The 22,917-nt window shown below is 37.2% G+C and overlaps 1 protein-coding gene across 1 annotated transcript in view; it reads left to right on the top strand.

The window, feature by feature from the left end:
* Nucleotides 1–2,278: 2,278 nt before the first annotated feature.
* Nucleotides 2,279–22,917, top strand: part of Dmxl1 (Dmx like 1) — a 206,533-nt gene continuing 185,894 nt past the window's right edge. The window contains exons 1-3 of the mRNA XM_012516760.2: nt 2,279–2,705; nt 17,846–17,971; nt 21,965–22,036. Of these exons, the coding sequence (XP_012372214.1) occupies nt 2,619–2,705; nt 17,846–17,971; nt 21,965–22,036 (285 nt within the window). The 5' untranslated portion in view covers nt 2,279–2,618. The remainder of the gene's footprint in view (nt 2,706–17,845; nt 17,972–21,964; nt 22,037–22,917) is intronic.

Genomic DNA, 22,917 nt, shown 5'->3' on the forward strand with positions numbered 1-22,917 from the left:
AAAAATACCTGTTCCATATTATGCCTAAGATGTTTGATATGCAGACAGATAGTGAGGTTAAGCTTAACAGCCTAAGTTGTATGTTAATAACAATAAGCTTGTCTTCTGGATGGTTAACAACCTAAGCTTGCAGACCAAAATTAGAGAAAAAGGAGGGCTGCAAGGAAAGCCAACTTTTTGGCCCTAGCCTTCTAAGGTCAATGAAGACTCAGGACATATGAGAACTTGTACTGTAACATCATGTAATTCGGCAGTGTCCCAAATTTTCTGATAAAGGAGATTATGGGGCCAAAGAGGAAAGTGATTGATGATGTAGAGTGTGCCTACGGAGAGTCACATGGAGAGAAAACATTCTGTCAGGTTTTCACAGAGAGCACACTGGCCAAGCAATGGCCGTGACTCATCCACATGGCTGACAGTGACAAAGGTTCTACAATCTGAGGTACAGGATCTCATGATAAATCCTGAGGGGATTTCACTGACCTTCTCAGATCCAAAAGCTACAACTGTTGTTGCATAGGTCCTGCTTTACCTTGTTCTTAACCATCCAGCAGAAGAGTGTAAAAACGAAATATAAGAAGTAAAGCCATGCTGTTATGTTGAGCTGTAGGGGACTCAGGTCAACAATTTCTGACATTGCCAATCAAGTGGAAGACCCAATACTATTATGGGTTACTGGACTCTTTTAGAATATTTTGCTGAGTTTACACACCTATAATATTGAAATGATGGAACTTAACCAAAAAAAGGGGATACAGATGAATGTCCATTTTGTGTGTGTATTCAAAGTGGTTAGGATAGATATATAGTTACATTTTCTTAATGAATAGAGTGATTTGTTCTAATGCTGTTTGTAATAGGATATCATGTCCGCATCTTGTACAGCAATTAACCACTAAGAAGAATGTATGCAATGTTTTAATTATTGAAACTGTCCTACCAATTTGATTTGAAACTGTCTCATTGCTATTTGTTTATCAATACAATTATGGGTAAAAAAAGAAAACTGAAAAAAAAATCTAAAAAGTTTTACAAAAAAAAAGGGACATTAGAGTTTGTCTTTTATGAAGAAAGTAGAATAATGGATTAATTTTCATCTTTCAAGTAAAAGGCAGATGGCCCTTAAACTTGTTTTTACTTAAGAAACTTAAAGATTCAAGACCAAAAAAAATTGTTAAAAAATTTAAGGTAAAGTAAATAAAATTACTCGTACTTTTCCATCCAAAGAGTAGTCTGAGGGGCCAGGGAGATGGCTCAGCAGAATAAGCGCTTGCCTGGCAAGTGCAAGGGCCTAAGTTCAAACTTTCATTCCGCCAAACACACACACACACACACACACACACACACACACACACACACACACAAAACCAAAACAAACAACAACAACAACAAAAAACCAGTCGTCTGAGACCATTTTAATGCAATGGGAGTTCACATTCATTCATTCAACTAATACTGAACATCTGAACTGAGACTGCCACTATGCAACACGTTTCAGACACCAAGTGCACAGAGTCTGTCCGAAAGAAACTTACAGTACACAGGGGAAGGCATATAAGCAGCTGTTCACCAATAATAGCACAGCTTTGTGACAAATACAGTGACAATTTTGGGATTTTCAAAAATACTCAAAGCATACCTGGCGAGGTATTATTACAAGCGCTACTTCAACACATATTTTTAGATACATTTAGGTTTAAAAACACCAAGTTAATCTTAGCCTTTAAAATTACCCTGTGCTGCTAGTAGAGGATCCGAGACAGCGCAGGCTGGGAATTTATCGCGAGTCACTCTGAGAGCGGTGCACGCTGGGATTTGTAGTCCCGCTGGGACCGAACAAACGCAACTCCGTTTATCATGCACGTGGCCCCTTCGCACGTCCTGGCCCAGCAGTTAGATTAAGCCCTAATCCAAACCATAAACGAATAAACCTAAAGCATAAAATAATAAATCACATCTCATGGTAAACTCATTGCTCTTCTGTGAGGCTCTCTACCGTCAATGCTCAGAGCGCTTCTTCAACGAGCCTCAGAGATTGGCCAGTTTTAGGTTCTGGGTGGGTGCCCTGGGGACCAGGGTTTAGGATTGGCCGGCTTCTGACTGGAAGAGGCGTTTCCTCCTTTTTTTTTTTTTGCAGATTACGTGCACAGAGGCAAAAAGCAAGTCCTCTAAGGGGGCGCGCTTTGCACGGAGGGAAATCTCGCGATAGTTGAGCTAAAGGCGCTGGAAACGTCGCGAGTAGCCAAGGACCGTGGGGCTGGCGGACGGCGGTGCCTGCCAGGACAGGTCGGGCGCCGCGGACGAGTGCGTGCTGTCTCCGCCACTGGGCTCGGCCAGGGCTGTGGAGCACGCCTCGCGGAATCGTGTGGCCGCGTGCCTCTTGGCCGGCGGGGGGCGGCGCCGTGCTCCTCCTGGGCCTCGGCGGCCGTGACAGGTGCGCGGGGGCCGACCCGCCCTCCGCCGCTGGCCGCGGGCTGGGATGAGCGGCGGGCTCCGGCCGGGCGGCTGCTGCGCTCGGCGCGCTTCGCAGCCACTGACCTCGCGGGAGAGCGGTCGCCGCCCCTGAGGAGGAGAAGCCTGCTCCGGCGACCTCGGGCATGAGCTGAGATCGCGCCGACATGAACCTGCACCAGGTGCTGACCGGCGCGGTGAACCCCGGCGACCACTGCTTCTCGGTGGGCAGCGTCGGCGAGCGGCGCTTCACGGTGAGTGCGCGGCCGGAGCGGCCTTGAGTGCAGGACGGAGCCGGGCGCCGGAGCCGCCCAGGCCCGCAGGACCTGGCCCGAGAGCCGAGGCGGCGCGACGCCGGGGCAGGGCAGCGGTGCAGAGCCTGAACTCGGAACGTTGTAGGGAGTGTGCGTAATTCCTGGTTTTCAGTCTGGTCCCCTTGGGCCGGGGTGGTTTGTCAAAGTGTTCCTGTGCGAAAGTCTTTGTTGATAACTAGTTGGGGGCTTTACACATTCCTGTTCCATAAGCCTAAGTTGTCAAATGTAGAAATAGTTGGAATTGGTTTCATTTTTAAATTTTGACATAAGGTCAGTACCTTTCTGAGTGTATGTATTCTGAAACAATTATTGTTTGCTGTCAATAGTGATGCTGAGTAAAAATACAGTGAAACCTGTGCTCTTCGTTTTTCTTCAAATTCACTGAATTACTTTGGAAAGAAAAAAAGTATTTTCCAAGTATTTCATTCCTTTTAATTCCTATGTAACAGTGTAGTATTGTACTCTTTAAAATTTTGTATTTAAGATCTTCAAATTAATCACTGAATGTTATTACACCAGCGACTTTCAAAAGAACTCTTCTTTGCTGTGGAGTAATAATTTCTGGTTAAGGTTTTCTCAGGAGCTTTCATAAAGGTCTTCCCTGCTACTGGAAGGAATATGGCCTCCCATTTCTAGCTCTTTAACTGTGTAGCAGCATTTCTTACCGTAACTACAATGTAATTTTTATAGTTCAAGTTACAAATCAGTATGGTACAAGAGACCTTTTGTCTCAACTTACTTGTAATACTGATGATGGTTTTTGTTTAAACTTGTCTTGTGATTAAAAGTAAAACTCAATTTTATATAAATGAAACAAAGTAAATAGCTTAACAGACAATACTGTTGTCTACCTTTGACTTTTTTTGTGGCCTTTGTTAGATTAAGCAGTACTCAAAATTTAACTTGGTGTTGGCATTTAATGCCTAAACTGTACTTTTAGAGTTGTGCCAACCAGTCACTTTGTTTTCAGTTCCTGTGCCTTCTGTGAACTGACTCATGCCCACTTTTGTGCTTGAATGTTTTAATTGTCTAGAATCTGATTCTAAATGTTTAACCTGTGTCCTCAGGGGAAGAGTGAGTGCTGAGGGTCTGGGTGAGCTGTGGTCGTCCTATAGCTGAACACTGCTGTTTATATTTAAAGGTAGGAAATAACACTTAGGGTTTTCTTAGTTGGTAGATTATAGGAGAGTAACATTTTCTGGCATAGGAGATTATAGGACAATAACATTTATGTTTTCTGGCATCTTCTCGAGTTATTTGAGCACTTTCTCCAATGTAAATCCTAAGGATTTATAAAGAAGGCATTCAAAATTTACATAGTTGAGGGTGCCAGGGTGATGGCTCAGTGGAATAAGCGCTTCCCTGGCAAGCGCAAGGGCCTGAGTTCAATCCCCAGTTCTGGAAAAAAAAAAATTACGTAGTTGGTGTTGTGAACCTCAAAGTCCATACAATTTGATGGCCTATTTACATACCTGAATGGATTCCTCTATAAAACTTTGGTGAATTGCCTCCTTGTTATTTTTAAGGAGAGGTCAGATAATGTGCCAGGGATTATATGGTCATCCTACACCATTATGTAGCTTGTTGTTCAGTTCTGCTTAAAGTCTGTTTCCTTAAAGAAGGCTCTAATTATCTCCCTGCAAGCATAACTCCCTATTTCTCCCAGATCTCTGGAAGCATAGTAGTATACTACATATGTACTACATATATATAATATGTACATTATTTTTGTTAGTTGTTTAAGGGTCATCAATCAATTTTTCCATTGCAGCCAGTCCATCCCTGACTTTTTATTACTAGGCTAATAGTTATGTTATAAAACTAAGGTTCTTGTTCTCATTTTCTTGAATACTTGCATATCTTAAATTTAGCTCTTTCTCAGATTAAAAAGCAACATCTAGCAGAGTCTGTTGTTTACTCTTTGAGTTTTGTTTTTAGCTCTTGAATTTTCTTCTTCTCTCCCCTTCCCATATTGGGAATGGGACCTAGGGCCTTGTGCATGCTAGACCAGCACTTCTCTACTGAGATGCGTTCCTAGTCCAGATTTTGATTTCTTCTTTTGATAAGAAGATAGCGAAGACTAATAGATGGTATGTAAAGACTAAAAATCTCTTTCAGCTGCACTTTCACCCAGAGAAGAGGGTGTAGGAGTATGAGACATTCCTCTTGCAGACTCCCTTGAAGAATTATTTGTGTGTCCTGGTACTTGTCTCTCTCAGTCCTGTGTAATTTCTTCCATTACACTTTTGCAAATTCACCTCCACTTTCCTTGGAAGATTACAAGTAGAAATCTTACTTTTTTCATAAATCTGACAAATTTTAAATTGAAATGAAATTGAATGCCAGTTTTTATGTTTTCTTGATTTTAAAATATACAGTTACCAGTACAGGTTAATATATTTCTTCTTATCATTATTATTATTATTTTACTCCTTAAACTAGTGTCAAGGTAATTTGACTTTGCCCTTTGTAAGAAGGCTTCTCTTTGGCAGCGACCGTGTCTCATACTTTCAGAGCACCTTATTTGTGTCTTATTATGTTGCTAAGCAGTCTTTTTTTTAAAATGTATTTAGTATAGGGTCTGCATGGTCTCACTACAGAGATTGGTTTTGTAGTGATCCTCCTGTTTTCAGCCTCCCGAGAGCTGGGATTACAGGCATGCGTCACCATGTCCAGTCTCACTATCTCAGTGTGCCCCGGGGGTGGGGCCCGCTGCTCGGGGATAGAACACTGGCCTGAGTCTGCCTAAGCAGGTGCTTTAATCCGCTGAGCTATCTGGCTGGCCCCGCCTCGCAGTCTTGTTTTCTGTTTTTTGTGTCTTCCAAGGCTTCAGTGTGAGTGCCTGGGCCAGTGACTGAGAGTGTGGTGATACTAATAGTTGAATCAGTATCTCTTATTTCTAGCATTGTCCCTTGTTATATGAGCAAGCTTTTTATAATCTTTAAATTTCTTTTTTTCTTATGTGTAAAATGAGACTAAAATAATACCTGCACATAGGGTTGTTACATGAAACAGTGCTAAGCTCTTAAGTTCATAGCTTACTTATATTTAAAAACTGAACACAAATGTTCATCCTGCCCTCTTTTTTAAGTGTCATAATAAACAGAGGATGTTTTGTTACTTATACACATTGAATATATATTTTATATCAGCCCAAGATTATTCTACTTCAATCAGTGTGGCTTAACTGGCTTAAACTGTGGCTTAAAATGTTGGAAACTCCTGCATATGTCAACTACTACAAAATCAAGAATGTGTTCATTCGAGTGCTGGAGAGTAGCAGAGTGTGTGGTGATTGCGTTGATGAGCAGTGAATGGATGAAGAAGGCTTGCAGCAATGCAATTACTAACTGCCAGCATTATAAAACAAATTTTATAATTTAGACTTGAATATTAGTAAAACATTTTTTTGTTAAAATTTCTGTAGATTTTAAGTGAATAGTTACACATTTTATCATCAGCATAATATGAACAACTGAGTAGACTTCTGTTACTCTAAACTGAAATTATTTTGTCTTTGGTTACTAGAATGCTTTCAGAAATATTTGGTACAGGGTCTTGCTATGCAGCTCATACTTGTATTGATCCTCCTGTTTCAGCCTTCCCCAGCACTGTGATTAACAGGGACACAACTATGCCTGGTTTCAGTGGCTGGCTCATTGTGAGGTCAGCATGGCATGGCGTACTGGGAATCAAACATGTATATTTCTGTAGTCCAAGCTACTTGGGAAGTGAGGATGAGAGAATTAGTTGAAGCCATGAGTTTGAGTCCAATCTGGGTAATATAATGAGATCATGTCTCAAAGCAACAACAAAAAATTATCATGCTAAGAATCAATTTTCATTATGTGCTTGATGAAACATATATGATTTGGTTGTTTCTTTGTATCACTTTAGTCTGAACTTAATAAATCTAATGTTATGTGTGTCCCGGAGTACACTTTTCATTATTTATTAATAGATTATTTGTTATGTGTATCCAAAAGTGTGTTGTTCATTGTTTGGTAATAGACTAGTCTATTATATATCTTTTGACAGAAGCATTTGGCTTACCAATTGTAATCTCTGCATAGTACTGCCAATTTGGGGAATGGGGATTGAATTCAGGGCATGACGCATGCTAGGATTGTGCTCTGCTGCAAGTTATACCTACAACCTGTTGTTATTGTTGAGATGTTCTTCCATATTGTACTGTAGCTTGAAGGAAGTTTTTGCAAATAATTTCAGGTAATCTGTTAAACTGGTTTTGATTTGGAAGTATTACATATTTTATCACATCTTAGATTTTTAGTTAAAATCAGATAGATGATTTAAGACTTTAATGTTAAGTGCATTATTTTATATTCATACACAGCCCTTTTTATTTTTTTAATGGTGGTAGGGATCAAACAAAGGACCTTGCACACGTTAGACAAGTGTTTGTTTTGCCAAATCCAGTTGTCAAATAAGATGTTGAATTACACCTCTAACCTTCACAGCCCTTGTAAAATTTAGAGCTATTGTCCCTGTTTTACTGCTGTACTTCTATAGTTACACTTCATGAAGTAATATAAGTTCTAGATGTTGAACAAGTTATAATTATTATATCTATAAGAAGTTGTAAGTATTTTGAACTAATTTTTGAGGTTTGTATTACTTATAGACTCCAAAATGAAGAAGCCATGGCATTGTTTTCACTATTCACAAACTTTCTAGAAGTACGGAGAACATGGAAACTGGAGATTTAATATGTCCAGGTTTGTTTTTGGTTTTTTTAGAAATGGTACCCATTTATTTTGGGCCTAGAACTTCAGTTACTTTTTTTCTTTATAATGCTGGAGATTGAACTGAAAGCATCATGCATGCTAGGAGAGTACTCAGCCAGTGAGCTACAGCTGCAGCCCTAACTGGCTATCAATTAGCTTCTCTTTTTTTTTTAGTGCAAATTTATGAGGTGTTTAGGCTGAAGAGTTCATATTATGTCTTTTTTTGCAGAATCAAATAGGTGTATGGAAATCAGACCTTAAACTTTGTCATTAGTTATCATTTAGCACAGTGATGGTTGTAAATGTACATTATTAATTTTAGGTAATTCACCATGATTTAATTTTGTTGCCAATATTCTTTAAGTTTCTTGAACCTTTTCTTTGCAGGACTCTGAAAAATCTCACATAATTGACCTGTTCTCTGTTCTTTCATCAATTCCTGGCTTTTGAGTATTTCTGATCAGTGTAAGTCTCATTGACTGGCTTTGGCAAACTGGGACCTCCCAAGAATTTTCCCACCCATTTATACTTTGTAGGTCTTTCTGAAACATTTGCCGTAACATTCTCTCAGTCTCTGTCACATAAACCTGCCACCTGGAATCTCTCAGATGGTAACTTCCTCAGTTTTCTGTTACAAACTGAAAAATTCATTTATATCAGCATTTCTTTCTCTCCTATTGGTACAGTAAAAGAAGCATTTCCTGTGTGTTCAAGGTTAATCCATTTTTTGTTGTTGTTCAGAAACATCATTTCAGACAGTCTCTGGGACCTCAGTGCTTCAGTTATCTCCATGCTTTTCTTTCTGGAACTAGTGAGATATTCTTACAACTAATCTAAAAAGGAGACTGGAAAACTCTTCATGTGCTGTGCCTCTTTGTCTCTTACTTCACAGCTATAGTCTTTGAGTTGTTTATATTTATTGCTTTTACACTCTGCCCTTCCCCTCTCCTGTGCCTTGTCTCTTTCTTTCCTTTCCCTCTCCTTTCTTCCCTCCTTTCCATCTTTCTTTTCTGGTACTGAGGATTAAGCCCAGAGATTCACACTTCTTAGGAAAGCGTTTTACAACCAAGCTATATTCTTAGCCCATTTAAACTACTTTTTTTTTTTTTTAGTGCAAAAAAATACGAAGGTCTACAGGGTCTCACTACAGAGATCTAACTTGTAGTGATTCTCCTGTTTTCAGCTTCCCAAGTGCTAGGATCACAAGCATGCACCACCACATCCAGTCTCAGTTGCAGTCTCAGTGTGCTCCAGGGGCGGGACCAGCAAGGTAGGCTGGGGATTGAACCTCTGACCCCTGTGTCTGCCTAAGCAAGTGCTTTAATCCGCTGAGCTATGTGGCCTACCCCCATTTAAACTACTTTTGAGACAGGGTCTCCATAAGTTGCCCAGGCTGGCATCAAATTTATGATTCTCCTGACTCATAATGTCCAAAGAAGTTGGGATTACAGGTTTCTACTGCCATGCCTAGCATGTCCTGTCCACTTTGTAACTTCCTAAGTGCTGACAGCTTTGGTTGCCTTAGTCACTAGGAACCTCATTGTTGTGGTTTGTGTCTAGGTGTCCCCCCAAAGCTTCATGCAGTCACTGGGGCAGACTTCCCAGAGTTTGTGATTAATTCATGATCCAGTGCTGGGATTATGGGTGTGAGTGCTACACCATCCCAACTCCCACCTCCACCCCTCTACCCCTCCCTGGGCATATAGCCTGCATACAATATAAGGAGAGGAGATGGCAGTTCCTGCTCCTTCATTCACTCTTTGCAATTTTCTACTGCCATGAGCTGCTGCCTTCTTCCGTGTGCCACTCTGCCTTGGAACCAGCTGAGTATGGACTGAAACCTTCACTGACTGTGAGCTAAATAAACCTTTCTTTCCTTAATTTAGAATGTCAGGTATTTTGTCCCAGCAACAAGACAAAAGTAACTGAGACACACATTAATGCTAACTTGAATCAGCAGGTCTCCAAATATTACTTTCTTTTTGGCATTTGTCATATTGATCATTCTTTCTCTTTCCTTGGCTTAGTTATACCACATGTTGAGTTTTTTCTTGTTGTTTTATTTTTTGTTGTTTTTTGCTTTTCTATTACTCATCCTAAGTGTTCTTTACAAAATATCTTTCAAGTGTTGATGAGATCCTTCCCTTGAGCTTCAGGCTGATAAATTTAAATACTTAATTGGATTTGTTACTTGAAGGTACCATAAATACTGAAATTCAACATGTTCTTGATTCAGTCAGTTCCCCAGCCTTGGTATCCATTCCAGCCTTCCCTCCCCAGTTAGTTCTTTCTTCCTGTGTTCTTAATCTCTGGTAAGTAGTAAGTAGTTCTGTCATCAAGCTATTTCTTTAATCCAGAGGGTTCATTGTATCTTCAGTTCCTCTCACCACCCCCAAAATCAAACCCAGAATTTCTTGTATATGAAGTAAGCTCTGTACCACTGAGCTAAAGCCCCAGCCCTTTCCTACATTTTTCTCATACAGTCAGACAAGCTCTGTAGATTGTCAGAGCTCTTCAATTGTATTTATCCCTACTGTAGTGACTCTAATGAAATAGCATTTTAATTTGTTTTCCTGAATTTAATTATGCCTATCTCCAACTTGACACTACCAGAAATCATTGTAAAAGAAAAAGTACAAGACATTGCTTTGAACTCTCAAAATATTTTAATGTACTTTTCTATTCTGCTTTTCTTCTCTTTGCAGAAACCTCTTCCTTTAACTTTAGTAATAACTTCTTTCCTTTTATACAAAAGGATATGCTGTATCTCCAGCTTCTCTGAGCATGCTATTCAAGGAGCTTTATAGCTCTGTCTCCCAATGCAGAAAAGGTGGGAAACTTAGCCAGCTCCTCATCCTATCCTTAAAGTCTTAGTGTAGATGTCTCAAGTCAGATTAGGCATTCTTCCTGTTTCTCACCATAGCCTATCTTGTAGCTCCTTATTTACTTGTCACCTACTAGGTCACTTGTTTCTGAAGACAGTGACATTTCCCCCACATTTTCTTGCATACCAACTAGTTATCCAGGTAGTGACTAGTAAATATCATGAGAACAAATGGGTCCCAGAGAGCCTGTGCTAAAGTCAGAAAAGCTATTCTAAGTCCAAGTTTACTGTGGGCAGGGTTTAGACAGTTTGTTTTGGGTTGCCTTTCCTTTTCAACATACACTTCCGGTTCTGAATCCTCAAAAAGTGAAACCCGGGTGATTTCTTACAGGCCTTTAGGGTAAAGAAGTGGAATTTTAGTTCCCATACATTCCCTCACAGAAATACCACTTTTTCTTAATGATTATGTCATTCATTTAACAGACACTTGTCATTGCCATACTTGTGGGAATCATTATTTGTTGGTAACTGAAAATTTTTTGAGTTTGAACCTTTTGAAAGTGGAAAAATAGTATTTTAAGGGCAAACTGATTTTGAACATAGTTTGGCTCAAACATCTTCCCATTTCAATTTTTAGTGTTATTTGGCAGGTATAGATGGTTGGCTTCTGGTGAAGCTTTGTCTTTATTTTTATTTTTGGTGGTGCCTGAAGTGGAACCTAAGGCCTTGCATATGCTATTCAAGCACTCTACCAGTAAGTTAGCCTCTATACAGCTTTTGCTTTCATAGAAGGATTAAGACTTGTAAGTACTGAATGTATAAAGTGTGAATGAATAGTTAAAGAAGATAAACAGCTGTAGAAGCACAGAAAACCAATTTGGACCACTTACTAGTTTCACCCAGAGGTGCTCTTGCATATCTTTTATTTTTAACTAACGGGGACAAATTGATTTTTTGTTTGAAGTCTTTTGTGCATAAAAGATGAAAGATTTAACAAAAATAAGCCTTTAAGGGCTAGCCAAACAGCTCAGCAAACTAAAGTGCCTGCTTAGACAGAGCTCAGGGACTGGGGTTTGATCCCCGCTACCACAAGCCATGCTGGCCCTGCCCCGGGGGGCCCTGAAATGGCGACTGAGACTGGGCATATGCCTGTAATCCTAAATCTTGAGAAGCTGAAAACAGAAGGATCACAGTGAGTCCGATCTACATAGTGAGACCCTGTAGACCCTTTATGTACTAAATACATAAAAAAATGTATAATATATATACACACACACAAACGCACATGCCTTTGAAAGTAAATACTGAGATTTCACTGCATTTGTGAAAAAGATTGTTACCCATTGAGAACTAATAGTTTTGATTTCTGAATCGATTACTGATTGTTCAAAATATTCATTTTCTAAAGGAAGCTTTCACATACTATGAAGTTCACAGTGGTTTTAGTATTTTCATATTTATGTAGTTATTTTCATAGTCATATACAGTCTAGTAGCAGTTCAGTTTCCCTGCCTCAAAAAGAAATGGCCATACCTATTGCAGTTACTTTGGTGTTTTGTTTTAATGAGCAGAATATACTTATTGAGGGAAAGAAAGCTCTTGGCCGAGAGAGGGACAGGAAGGGGGCCGAGCGGATTGTCCCCCAGCAGTTATTTTGTATTACTACAGTCACTATCAGCCACTGTCTGCTGTGTAGCTATTTATCTTCTTTATTTACAACAATTCTCTTACTATGTGTTTGTCTAATCTGAACATTTCAAACAAAGAAAATCATATAATATGTAGTCTTTTAAAAAAATTATTAGTATATATTTGTGATATATAATAAATATACTCATCCTGGAGAATTAGTACATGTTGGCCCTTTTTCCTTCTTCCTTTGCCTTCTCTCCTAGCTACCTCCATCAAAGATGTCTTTCTTCACTTAGCATAGCATTTTTAAAAGTCATCCATATTGTACCATGTAATACTCCAATTTTTTTTTCCTCTTTAGCTCTAGGGGTTGAATTGAGGAAATTTGCACTGAACTACATTCTTAGTCTTAATTAAAAGTCTTAACTTTTAACCCCAGGCTGGGCTCAAACTTGGGATCCTTCTGCCTCAGCCACCCAGAGTACTAGGGAGTTACAGGCATGTGCCACCACATCCAACTTCTATTTTTTTGTAGCTGTATAATAGTCCTTTCCATAGATATATTCTATGTGTCTTTTATTTTATACATTCTTAATATTTTGGGTTTTTCATAGAGGAGGAACCACATAATATATAATATTGTATTTAATTTATTTCATTTAACATTATGATCTCAAGGCACATCTATAATTTTCTTTTTTCTTTTTCTTTCTTTCTTTTTTTTTTTTTTTTGAGGTAGGGGGCCCGGGGATTGAACTCAGACCCTTGTGCTTGCCAGGCAAGCGCTTATTCCACTAATCTATCTCCCCAGTCCCAAGGTACATCTATAGATGACTCAAATTTATCCTTTTTATGGCAAAATAGTACTCCATTGTGTATAAGTACCTTGTAAAAAACTTTATCTGTTAATGGACATATATAGGCTACTTCCAAGGTTTACCCATTATGAATTGTATGTATACAGAATTTTTGCTACTTTTTTTTGGGACTGGGTCTCCACAATTCAGACTGACTGTGAACTCACTTATGTAGCCTAGGTTGGCCCCAAACTCAAGGTGCTCTTCTTGCCTCAGCCTCCCAAGTGGGATTACAAGGGTGTACCAACATGCCTAGCTGCACACAAAATTTTTAAGGAAACATTTTAAAATTCTCAAAAAAATTAAAAAATGGAAAATGCAAATGTGGTTTATTAGTTCATTTTTTAATTATATAGAAATAAAAACTATTAAATTTAAAATTCTGTGGTCCAGAATGAGAATTTTTGTTGTAAGCATAATATCAAATAATGAGATGTAGAGTACTGTTCATTATATCTTTTTCTTTGCCAATCTAGTAGTTTGTTAATATTCATTAATAACAGTGAAACAAATAAAAGAAAGGACAAAAGAATATATATCCTCAATGTTACCCTATTCTTTTATAATATTCATAAAGATTAATGCTTTCATTTACTATTAAATTTTATTAAAATTAGAGATAGGGAGCGTGGTAGCTTCTACTCTTGTCACTGAGGAAAAAGTTAAATGACATCAGTAAAGCCAGGCATGGCACACACCTATATCCCAGCAGTCTGGGAGGTTGAGGCAAGTGGATTCCAAGTTCAAACACAGGCTCTGCAGTTTAGTGACTGAGTGAGACCCTGACTCAAAAAAAAGAAAACAGAAAAAAGGCAGGGAATGTAGGTCAGTGTGAAGGCTCTAGAGTCAGTCCCTACTACCTCAGATAGTTAAAATAAAAAAAAACAGTAAGAGTATAATGCAGCTGTGGATGAAGAACAAAGGAGTGCAGAGGTAGATAAGTCTTTGAATGTGGAAGTATTACATGTGGTTTCTCCTCTATAGGATTGTTTATTTTGGGGATACCAGGGAAGCACTTATTCTACTGAGCCATCACCCCGGCCCCTAAGATCATCATTAGAATTTTGTGTGTGTGTGTGTGTGTGTGTGTGTGTGTGTGTGTGTGTGTAACTGGGCATTGAACTCAGGCCCTTATGCTTGCCAGGCAAGCACTTATTCTACTGAGCCATCTCCCTGGCCCCTATTTTGGGGATACCATAGCACTTCTCAACCTGAAAGTAGAATATTTTTATTTAACAGTAATTTGTGAGCTACTGTGGGAAAATGCAGTCATGTTTCAGAAAAAATATCTGCAACATATTATTTGATGTTAGGTTAACAATTTCAGGTATCATGAATGGAAGATGAGGCTGTGAGACATGGTTTTTATCCAGCTTAAAAATTTGAAAGGAAAAAAATCTTAAATTGTAAACATACACAGTTTAGTGTTTTTTAACTTTGTATTTTTATTAGTATAGGTTTGTCATATATATTGATGATATACATCATAGGGCACTTGTATGTGTACATAATATATCTTGGTTCTTTTTTTTTTTTTTCCCATTTCCCTCCTTTTCCCCTCAGCCTGTCTTCCCCTCCCATTTATAAAAGCTTTGTTTCTATTTTTTTCCTTCTATTCTCTTTTTTCCCCTTTTCTGTTCCTTCCCTTGCTTCTCCCCCTTCTTTATTCTCCTTCCCATTTGAACGTGTTCTTCCTACTCCTAATATCTATCCTCCATTATACTCCTTATTTACCTGTTGTTTCCTAGATGAGAAACAATGTGATATTTAAACAGATGACTCCATTTTATCCTTCTTTATGGCAAAGTAGTGCTTTCTTATATATAAGTACCACATTTGTTTGTTCATTCATCTGTTGATGACACAGTATTTTGAGAAGTAGTGGCAGTCACTGTTTTATCTAAATTTAATATTGAGAGGAAAATCAGTTTCTAGTTATTTAAATGTTATGAAAGGCAACTATTTTCAGAATTTATTCTTGTTTGTGGACAGAAAGCCCTTGAGAAGCCAGTTCGTAAAACTATGAGAATAAAGTTGAAAATTCAATAGAGATTCCAGGAGGTTGCAGATGTCAGAAATGTAGATCATCTGTTGATGAAAGCTGCTGGCAATTAGTGGACCCACCCTTGTTGAAGCCATATGGACAGGGTTACCCAAGTCATTTGGAGCTTATATCACAACTTTATTTTGGTGCTTTTAATGCATTAACTAATAGTCAACTTGTAATCAGTGTTGTCTGAGGTTGGAAGCCCCACCTGAGTAACGTTGCCAGAAGTGTAAAAGAACTCTAGGGGAATATGGTTTATTCTCCTGAAGAAGCTTTTCACACTGGTTTTCCTGATACAAACTCAGCTGTTCTCATCATTGGGTGAGCTCTGGTCCTTACCTTGAGCGTTGCTTCCTGGCTGCAATGCATATTCCTTATTCTGCTGACATAGATCCTTCATCTTGTTAGTATAGACTTTCTAGCTTCCACCACTTGCCTTTGGCCCTTCCCAGTGCAGACCTTTGATACAGACTTGCATTATCCATCTGGATCTGTGAAGGACCTTGCCATGGACTCTAGGTCTATAGTTGGACTTGTTCAGCACATTTTTGTGAGATCTCAGATTCTTAGCTTGATTCTTTGGGTCTCTAGTGCATGGACAGATCTTTGGTGTTCTTTTACATTTGACTTTTTGGGTGAGTATTATAAAATAATCCTGTAAGTTGTGTCCTGTATCAAAGCTATTCCCTTGCAAACCCTGGCTACAACAGTGCCTAACATAGAGCTCCAGGATTTAATGTTTGCTGTGCTGGGTTTTGGTGGTATTTTGGCCTCATTCATTTTTATCCTAGTTCTTCTGTCTTACAAAGGGAATGTGCCATTGTTTGTTGAAAGTACAGTGGTATTTTGGTTCATGAATTTATTTCTATGATTATGGTCATAGAATTTGTTCCATGATTCTGATTGCATAGTTGGCTTGTAATTCAGTTGCAACCAGAATCATGGAAAGAATTAAGTTTGTGAACTAAGGTATCACTGTATTTAACTTTACTTTTAATTTTTTTATAGTTGCCCACAACTAAGTGTTTGTTGTATTACAGGAGAATTTGGATTTGGATGTTTTAGCAGTGCTGAAACTGTTTGATGATTCTTAGGGGTAGAACAAATGCATTTTGCATAATGAGATAGACATGAATCTTTTAAGGACTAAGAGTAGAATGTTATGACTTCGATCTAGAATGTCCCCCCAAATTTTCATGTGGATAGAAGATGATTTTATTATGGGGTACTGCACTCATCAATAAATTATTCCACTTATGAGTTAAGTTGCTTAATGTGTTATTAGAAGGTGGTGCCTGGTCATAGAGGTGGGTCATGGGGGGTCACAACCCAGAAATGTGTACGTGCATTCTTGTGTCCTCTCTCCTCTCTCTCTGGTTCCTGGCTGACATTGGGTTAAGCACCTTTTCCTGCACTGTGTCCCGCTGGCTCTTATTTCTTCTGTGGAACCTGCTTAAGGTAGACTAAAACCTTGAGGCAAAACAAACCTTTCCTCCTTTAAACTGTGGGTTTTGAGTATTGCATTTTACCCTCAAGAAAGTTACTAAGACATAACATACACATAAAATATAAGCTGTTTACGTTAATATGTATATATATGCAAAAATAATGAGAAATAAATTATTAAATCTTTAAGAACTTAGAATGAAAATATAGTTTATTGTAGATACTCTTAATTGACAAAATGTATACTGTGTGTGCCTACAATATATAAATCTTAGGGGTACAACCATGTACCTGGTAATAGAAGAAACTCCAGTGATTAGAGAAGGAAGTAGGGAAAAAAGACACAAAAAGTAATATAGTTGGAAGAGTTCTACTAATTGTAAAATATAGAACGTTTCAGTATAAGATATTTGCGACCAAAGTTAAAGAGCGTACCCTTTTCTTTGGTTGATTATGGAGGGTGTTTCTGTGAAATTAAGTACTTACTCTGTAGGCATTTATAAAATGCTAGTTGTATTCCAAGCCCTTCATTTTATCATGGGGGGAGGGAATGAAGGTGGAGAACACAATAAACCATCTCTTCTTGAAATTAATTTATAGAAAGGGAAATGAATAGTAAACAAGACATTGGGCTGGGGATATAAGTGGCATAAGCACCTGCCAGGCAAGTGCAAGGTCCTTAATTTAATCTTTGGCCCCACCAAAAAAAAAAAAAAAAAAAAAAAAAAACAACAACAAAAAACCCCACACATTTAAAGATCATCATATATGCTATGAAGACAGTAAACAATAATGTGATAGAAAGTAGTAAGAGATAGATGGTCAGGAACCAAAACCTGAAAGTTGAAAGGAAGCTAACTAGACAAAAGACTAGTCAGATAAAAATAGGATAAACCTCTTAGAGTTGTAAAAAGAAATGGAAGAGGGTTGGGGAGATAGCTCAGTAGCACAGCACGTGCCTGGCTAGCATGAGGTTCTGAGTTTGATTCTTGTCCTGGTAAAAAATAAAACAAAAAGAAACAGAAGAAAGGGCTTTGTAGGAATAGAAACCAGGCAAGAGAAGGAAAGAATATCCTGAGATGAATTCATGTGACAATCAGGACTATTGACTGTGGTAATGAGTTGAGACTTAATTCCAAGGACAGTGGAAACTATTCAAGAGATTTAAGCGTGGGAAACTATTCAAGAGGTTTAGTGTTTCCACACTAAAACTGATACTAAAAAAAATATTTAGGGACAAGAATGGAAGCAGTTGAAAAATTAATGGTAGTATAGGAGAAAAATGATGGTGGCTTAGACAGAAGTCACGTTTGGTAGGAGTAAAAGATGTGGATATAATTGTATGTATTTTCCAGATTGGACTGATAGACTTTTCTGTTATACTACATATGGGAAGAAGAGAAATAAGCCCAAATAATGGTTTTTTTAAAAAAGAAAATACTTAAAATAAGTCTAAGACTTCATGTTTAATGCCAGTGTTGTATGTGATAAATATTTTTCTCAATGCCTTTTAATTTTATTTTATTTAGGCTTATGCATCTGGATGTGACATTGTAATACTGGGAAGTGATTTTGAAAGACTGCAAATAATCCCAGGAGCTAAACATGGAAACATTCAAGTGGGATGTGTAGACTGTTCCATGCAGCAAGGCAAGGTTTGTAATCCTCAGATTTTTGTCAGAATAATCTCTGAAATACAGATTTCCTATTGAAATGGTTTATTTCATGGACCAGGTAACTAAATTTCTTTGGTTATCTAAGATATATTTTAGAGTATCTTTATATAATTTTGAAAAGTAGAAGAGAAAGAAATGTATTCATTCTTACAGAACATGTCTAAAGTTTATGTATAAACTAATTGGATTGAGAGATTACAAGAGAAGAAATCTTCAATCTGTTAGAAATCTTCAAATTTTTTTTTTTTCTTGTCTTGAAGAAAAATCATTTGCTAGAGTTATTTTGTAAGCAGGTAGTTATTACTTTGTAGTTTGTAGATAAACTTTTTACTGAAAGGATGACTAACTCTTCTGAAACTTGTAATATTTTAGTTTTCAAGTCCATAGGAAAAATAAAAAATTTTCTTTAGACTTTGTTTTGCATATAAAAAAGAAACTGTAACGTTGAAGTTCATATAAATACCATAAAAACCAAAGATACGTGGAATACAGTTATCCTATATTAAATTAAATATAGTTCTATGTAGTACCAGAAGGGAAGTCATACTAGCAGGCAGCATTATATAGTTTAAAATAGCACTCTCTTGGCATAGATGGTCATGTCTTATTTATAATTGTAGTTATACTGGAATGAACTTTGCAAATTTTTTTTTCCAAAATTTTATTGATAAACAGATAGCAATGAGACAGTTTCAAATCAAATCAGAAGTACTATTTTTTTTCTCTAAATATTTAACTGTTGTTTAACTATGTGGTGTCACTGGTTCTTGTGTGTGTGTGTGTGTGTGTGTGTGTGTGTGTGTGTGTGTCTGTCTGTCTGTCTGTCTGTCTGTCTGTCTGTGAGTCTGCTAGATATTGAACCCAAGCCTTCAAGCATTCTGAGCATGCACTGTACTACTGAGCAGCACTACCATCCCAACTAGAAACTGTGAGAGGACTAAAAATTGGCATATAAGAGTTCATAGGAAAAAAAAAAAAAGAGTTCATAGGCAGAGTCCCTTTAATAATTTATCCTAATTTTGATAAAACTGCCATAATGTAGTTTCTATTTGAGACTTAAGGACACTCTTGGAGAAAGGAATTTCTGTAGTCTACCAAATATCTTCTACTGCTGTTCCTTTTGTCTTTATGTTCCTTTTCTTTACTATAATTCGAGGCATTTCTGAATTTTGTCTTATTTATACCTTTTGTTACTTTTCACTGTTGGGGACCAGGCTGTATAATTAGCAAGATTTACTGCATAGAATGTCTTTGATCCTTTGTTTCACAAGGCCTTGCTCAATTTCCCACCTTTAGGTCAGCTTTTCCTTTCACATTGCCTCACACAGAGCTTGTTTGAAATCCAGTAATACTGACTATCCAGAGAGGTCTTCATCTTAGCTCCAAGACAGTTTTAACCTCCTGGACTCCCCAAACTGTATTATTTGTTTCTTTTACTGAAGACTTTGCTGTACATTTAGGAAACTCAGGCAATTTTAAGAGACTGAGGCAGGGCCAAGTTTGGGAATGTTAAACATCTGTTTTTGTCATTATCTTCGTGTTTGCTTAATGTTTAGCTGTGAAGTTCCCATGATCTTTAGTACTGTATAAAAACTTGCTTATAGGACAGGTTATGTAGTTCGGTGTTAGAGCCCTTAGCTAGCATGTACAAGGCCCTGTGTTCAATCTATAGTACTACAAAAACAAAAATTTAGTTCCATCATTCAGTTGCACATAGAACTAATGTTATAAATCTTATTTGATTAATATCCAATGAGCACTTTCTTTTTATAATAGATTACATGATAGTCCACATTAGAATATAGAAGTCTTTTATTTTATGATCATTCTCATAAAGGGCAAATTTTTTTCTTTCCTTGCGGGAAAGTACTGGGAATCAAACTCAGGACCTCACACTTGCCAGGCAGGCCCTGTACCTGAGCATATCCCCCACCCCTTAAAAGGCAAATTTTTTTATTTGCAGATATTGTTATCAAAGGGTTCCTTACAATATCAGAAAGAAAATTTTCAAGTCCTGGTACCTAGAGACTTCTTCAGTTTGGATTTAAGGGTGGTTTGTGGTGGCGCATGCCTATAATCCTAGCACTCTGGGAGGCTGAGGCGGGAGTATTGCTAGTTGAAGCCCAGCCAGTCCAATTTAGCAATTTAGTGAAATCCTATCTAAATTAAAAAATATAAAAGGCTGCAAATGTAACTCAGTGTGAAGGTCCTGGGTTCAGTCGTAATTATGGAGAAGGGGGTGAAGAGAATAGAGAGAGAGAATCTTTTTTTCCTTTTTTTTTTTTTTTTTTTTACCAGGGATTGAACTCAGGACCCTGCACTTGCCAGGCAGGTGCTTATTCTACTGAGCTGTCTCCCAGGCCCTAATAGTGAGAGAATCTTGATAGCATTTTTTCTTTTTCTTTTTTTTTTTCAGCATTTTTTTCTTTGTAAAACCATGAAATTAGTTTCTCTGAGAAAATTTATCTGTATTTCTCTTGTCTTTTCTCAGCTTCTAAACATTCTTCACTTCCCATTACTTTGGAAAAGTCAAATTGTTCACATTGGTCCAGGTTCTTCTACATCCTGACTACATCCTGACTCAAACCTGCTTTGTTAGTCTCATTACGCATTATTCTGTTACAAGGAACACTTTCTTCTTGCTAGGCTGGTGGCTAGTCACCTCTGAATATGTGTTACCTTTTAAAATCTTTTCATCTGTGTTCATAGTGTGCCTCATTTCTAAAATTAAACACTCACTACCTTTTGAAATACATCTCATATTTAAAGGTCCAGACTAAATACTCCTTACCAGGTACTACAGGGCAGGTGATTTCCACTTTCTAGGAACTGAGGACTCAAAATACCTACTGCACATTTTTGCCATATGTAATTATTCATTTCATTTCCTTCCTCTATTAGGTTATATATTTTCTGGTGCTGATTCTTAGTCTTTCCTTTTACCTGATTTCTGATATTTTGGTAAATTCATTATATGGAAATCACTTAAGCTATGATAGTAGCTACCTTATAAAACAGAGCCAGAAAAGGTTATGTTCCATTGAGTTAATAAATTTAAGTGGTTAGAGGGATAGCTCAGTGGTAGTATGTGTAGACAAAATGCTGACTTTAATCCCTACCACCCTGCAAAAAATTTTAGAAATAATGCATCTAAAAGATAAACTGAAAATGTACCCAGAGGATTCACAAAGGACTAAATCTAAGTTTTATTTTTAAAAGAGTAAATACTGGGGACGGGGAGATGGCTCAGTAAAATAAGCTCTTCCCTGGCAAGCACAAGGGCCTGAGTTCAATCCCCAGTTCCACAAAAACAAAAAGCAAAAAAAAAAAAAAGAGTGAATACTAAATTATGAACTTCAATGATAGATATTCTAAAAACTAATTTTTAAATCATACCACTTCCATATTTGATAGATTACATTGATGTTTTGTTCTGCAAGAAAAGCAATTAACATTTATATGTATATTATATATGATTTAGTATATGCTAAGTGTTTTGCAAATGTTTGTTGGTCCTCAAAGTAGAACTATTAATTAGGCAGACCATGTTACACATATAAACACCAGTAGGAAAATCAAGGTACAGAGAGATTAATTTGCTAGTTATGTAGAAGGTAGTAGTAATAGGATTGTAATCCATATGTGATGGTCTTCAGAACTGACTTTTCAGTGGGCACAGTGGTATAATGCCTATAATCCAGGTACTGTGGGACCTGAAGCAGGAGGATTACAGATTTGAGGCAAGCCTGGGCAATTTAGTAAGATCTGGTCTCAAGATAAAATGGACAGGGGATACAGTTTGGTGATACTTGCCTAGTGTGTGTGAGATTCTGGATTTAATCCCCAGTACCACAGAAGAAAAGTCTTTCATTCTCAGGTATTAAAGAACGAAATTACGTGCATGCATGTATTTTAAATTGTAGTCCATAAGTAAGTTAATATACCCATAATTTCTTTTTCTTCTTTTTAAAGATTGCAGCATCCTATGGAAATATTATCTCCGTTTTTGAACCAGTTAATCTACCGAAACAAAAGAAAAATTTGGTCAGTAAATTTGTAACTTTTCTTTGAGGAAATGAAATGTTATTAGATATCAAAGATATAAAACCATGGTGATCATCAAATAGATTGGTATAAATTATATAGTATAATTGAAGATATGTGTTAAATCCCACTTTCATATTAAAATATTTAAATACTTCATGGAATAGAATTGTACTGAATTGTGTCAGTAAATTGTCTTAAAATGCATTACTTATTTTCTCACAGTTTAAATTTTATAATATTTAAGAAATTAAAAGTTAAAATTGTTAGTTACTTTATTCCTAGCAGCAAATACTGTTTCATAGCCATGTGTGGCCCATTATTTTTGGTTTTTAGGTTTATATTTATATAGTTTTTCTGCCTTCTAATATGTATATTGTTCAGTTACATATTTTTTTCGTGTTTGTTAATATAGTTCTAGGACTTAATTTCTTTTATGAAAGCATATCATAATTATCAGGTCAATGGAACATTTTTCTTTTCTAGCTAGTACTTCTTCAGAAGTACTTGTGAAAGCTAGTTAAACAATTGGTTCTAAATACTAGGATGATATAGTAGCCTTCATATATGCTTTAGTACTCTTAAATAAAACAAATGGACCATAGTTTTCTCTGTTTCTGTTGAAGGTTAAACTATGATTTAAGCGTTATGAAAGGCATCAGCACAGTGCAATTGAGAGACCAGTATGTTAAGAGATCTTAGCATTGGTTTCTGTGTCTGCTTCACTGTAGTTATTTGATCCAAAACAAGTCATCCTGGTAGGTTTATTTGTCCATCTCTAAATTGACTTAAGACCTATTTATTCTTGGTAGCATTATTGTAAGGATAACATTATATCAAAGACTGTAAAAATGTATTGTAAAGAATTAAACATTTTGATA

This window comes from Octodon degus, unplaced genomic scaffold, assembly GCF_000260255.1.
Source record: "Octodon degus isolate 3935 unplaced genomic scaffold, OctDeg1.0 scaffold00124, whole genome shotgun sequence".
NCBI lineage: Eukaryota > Metazoa > Chordata > Mammalia > Rodentia > Octodontidae > Octodon > Octodon degus.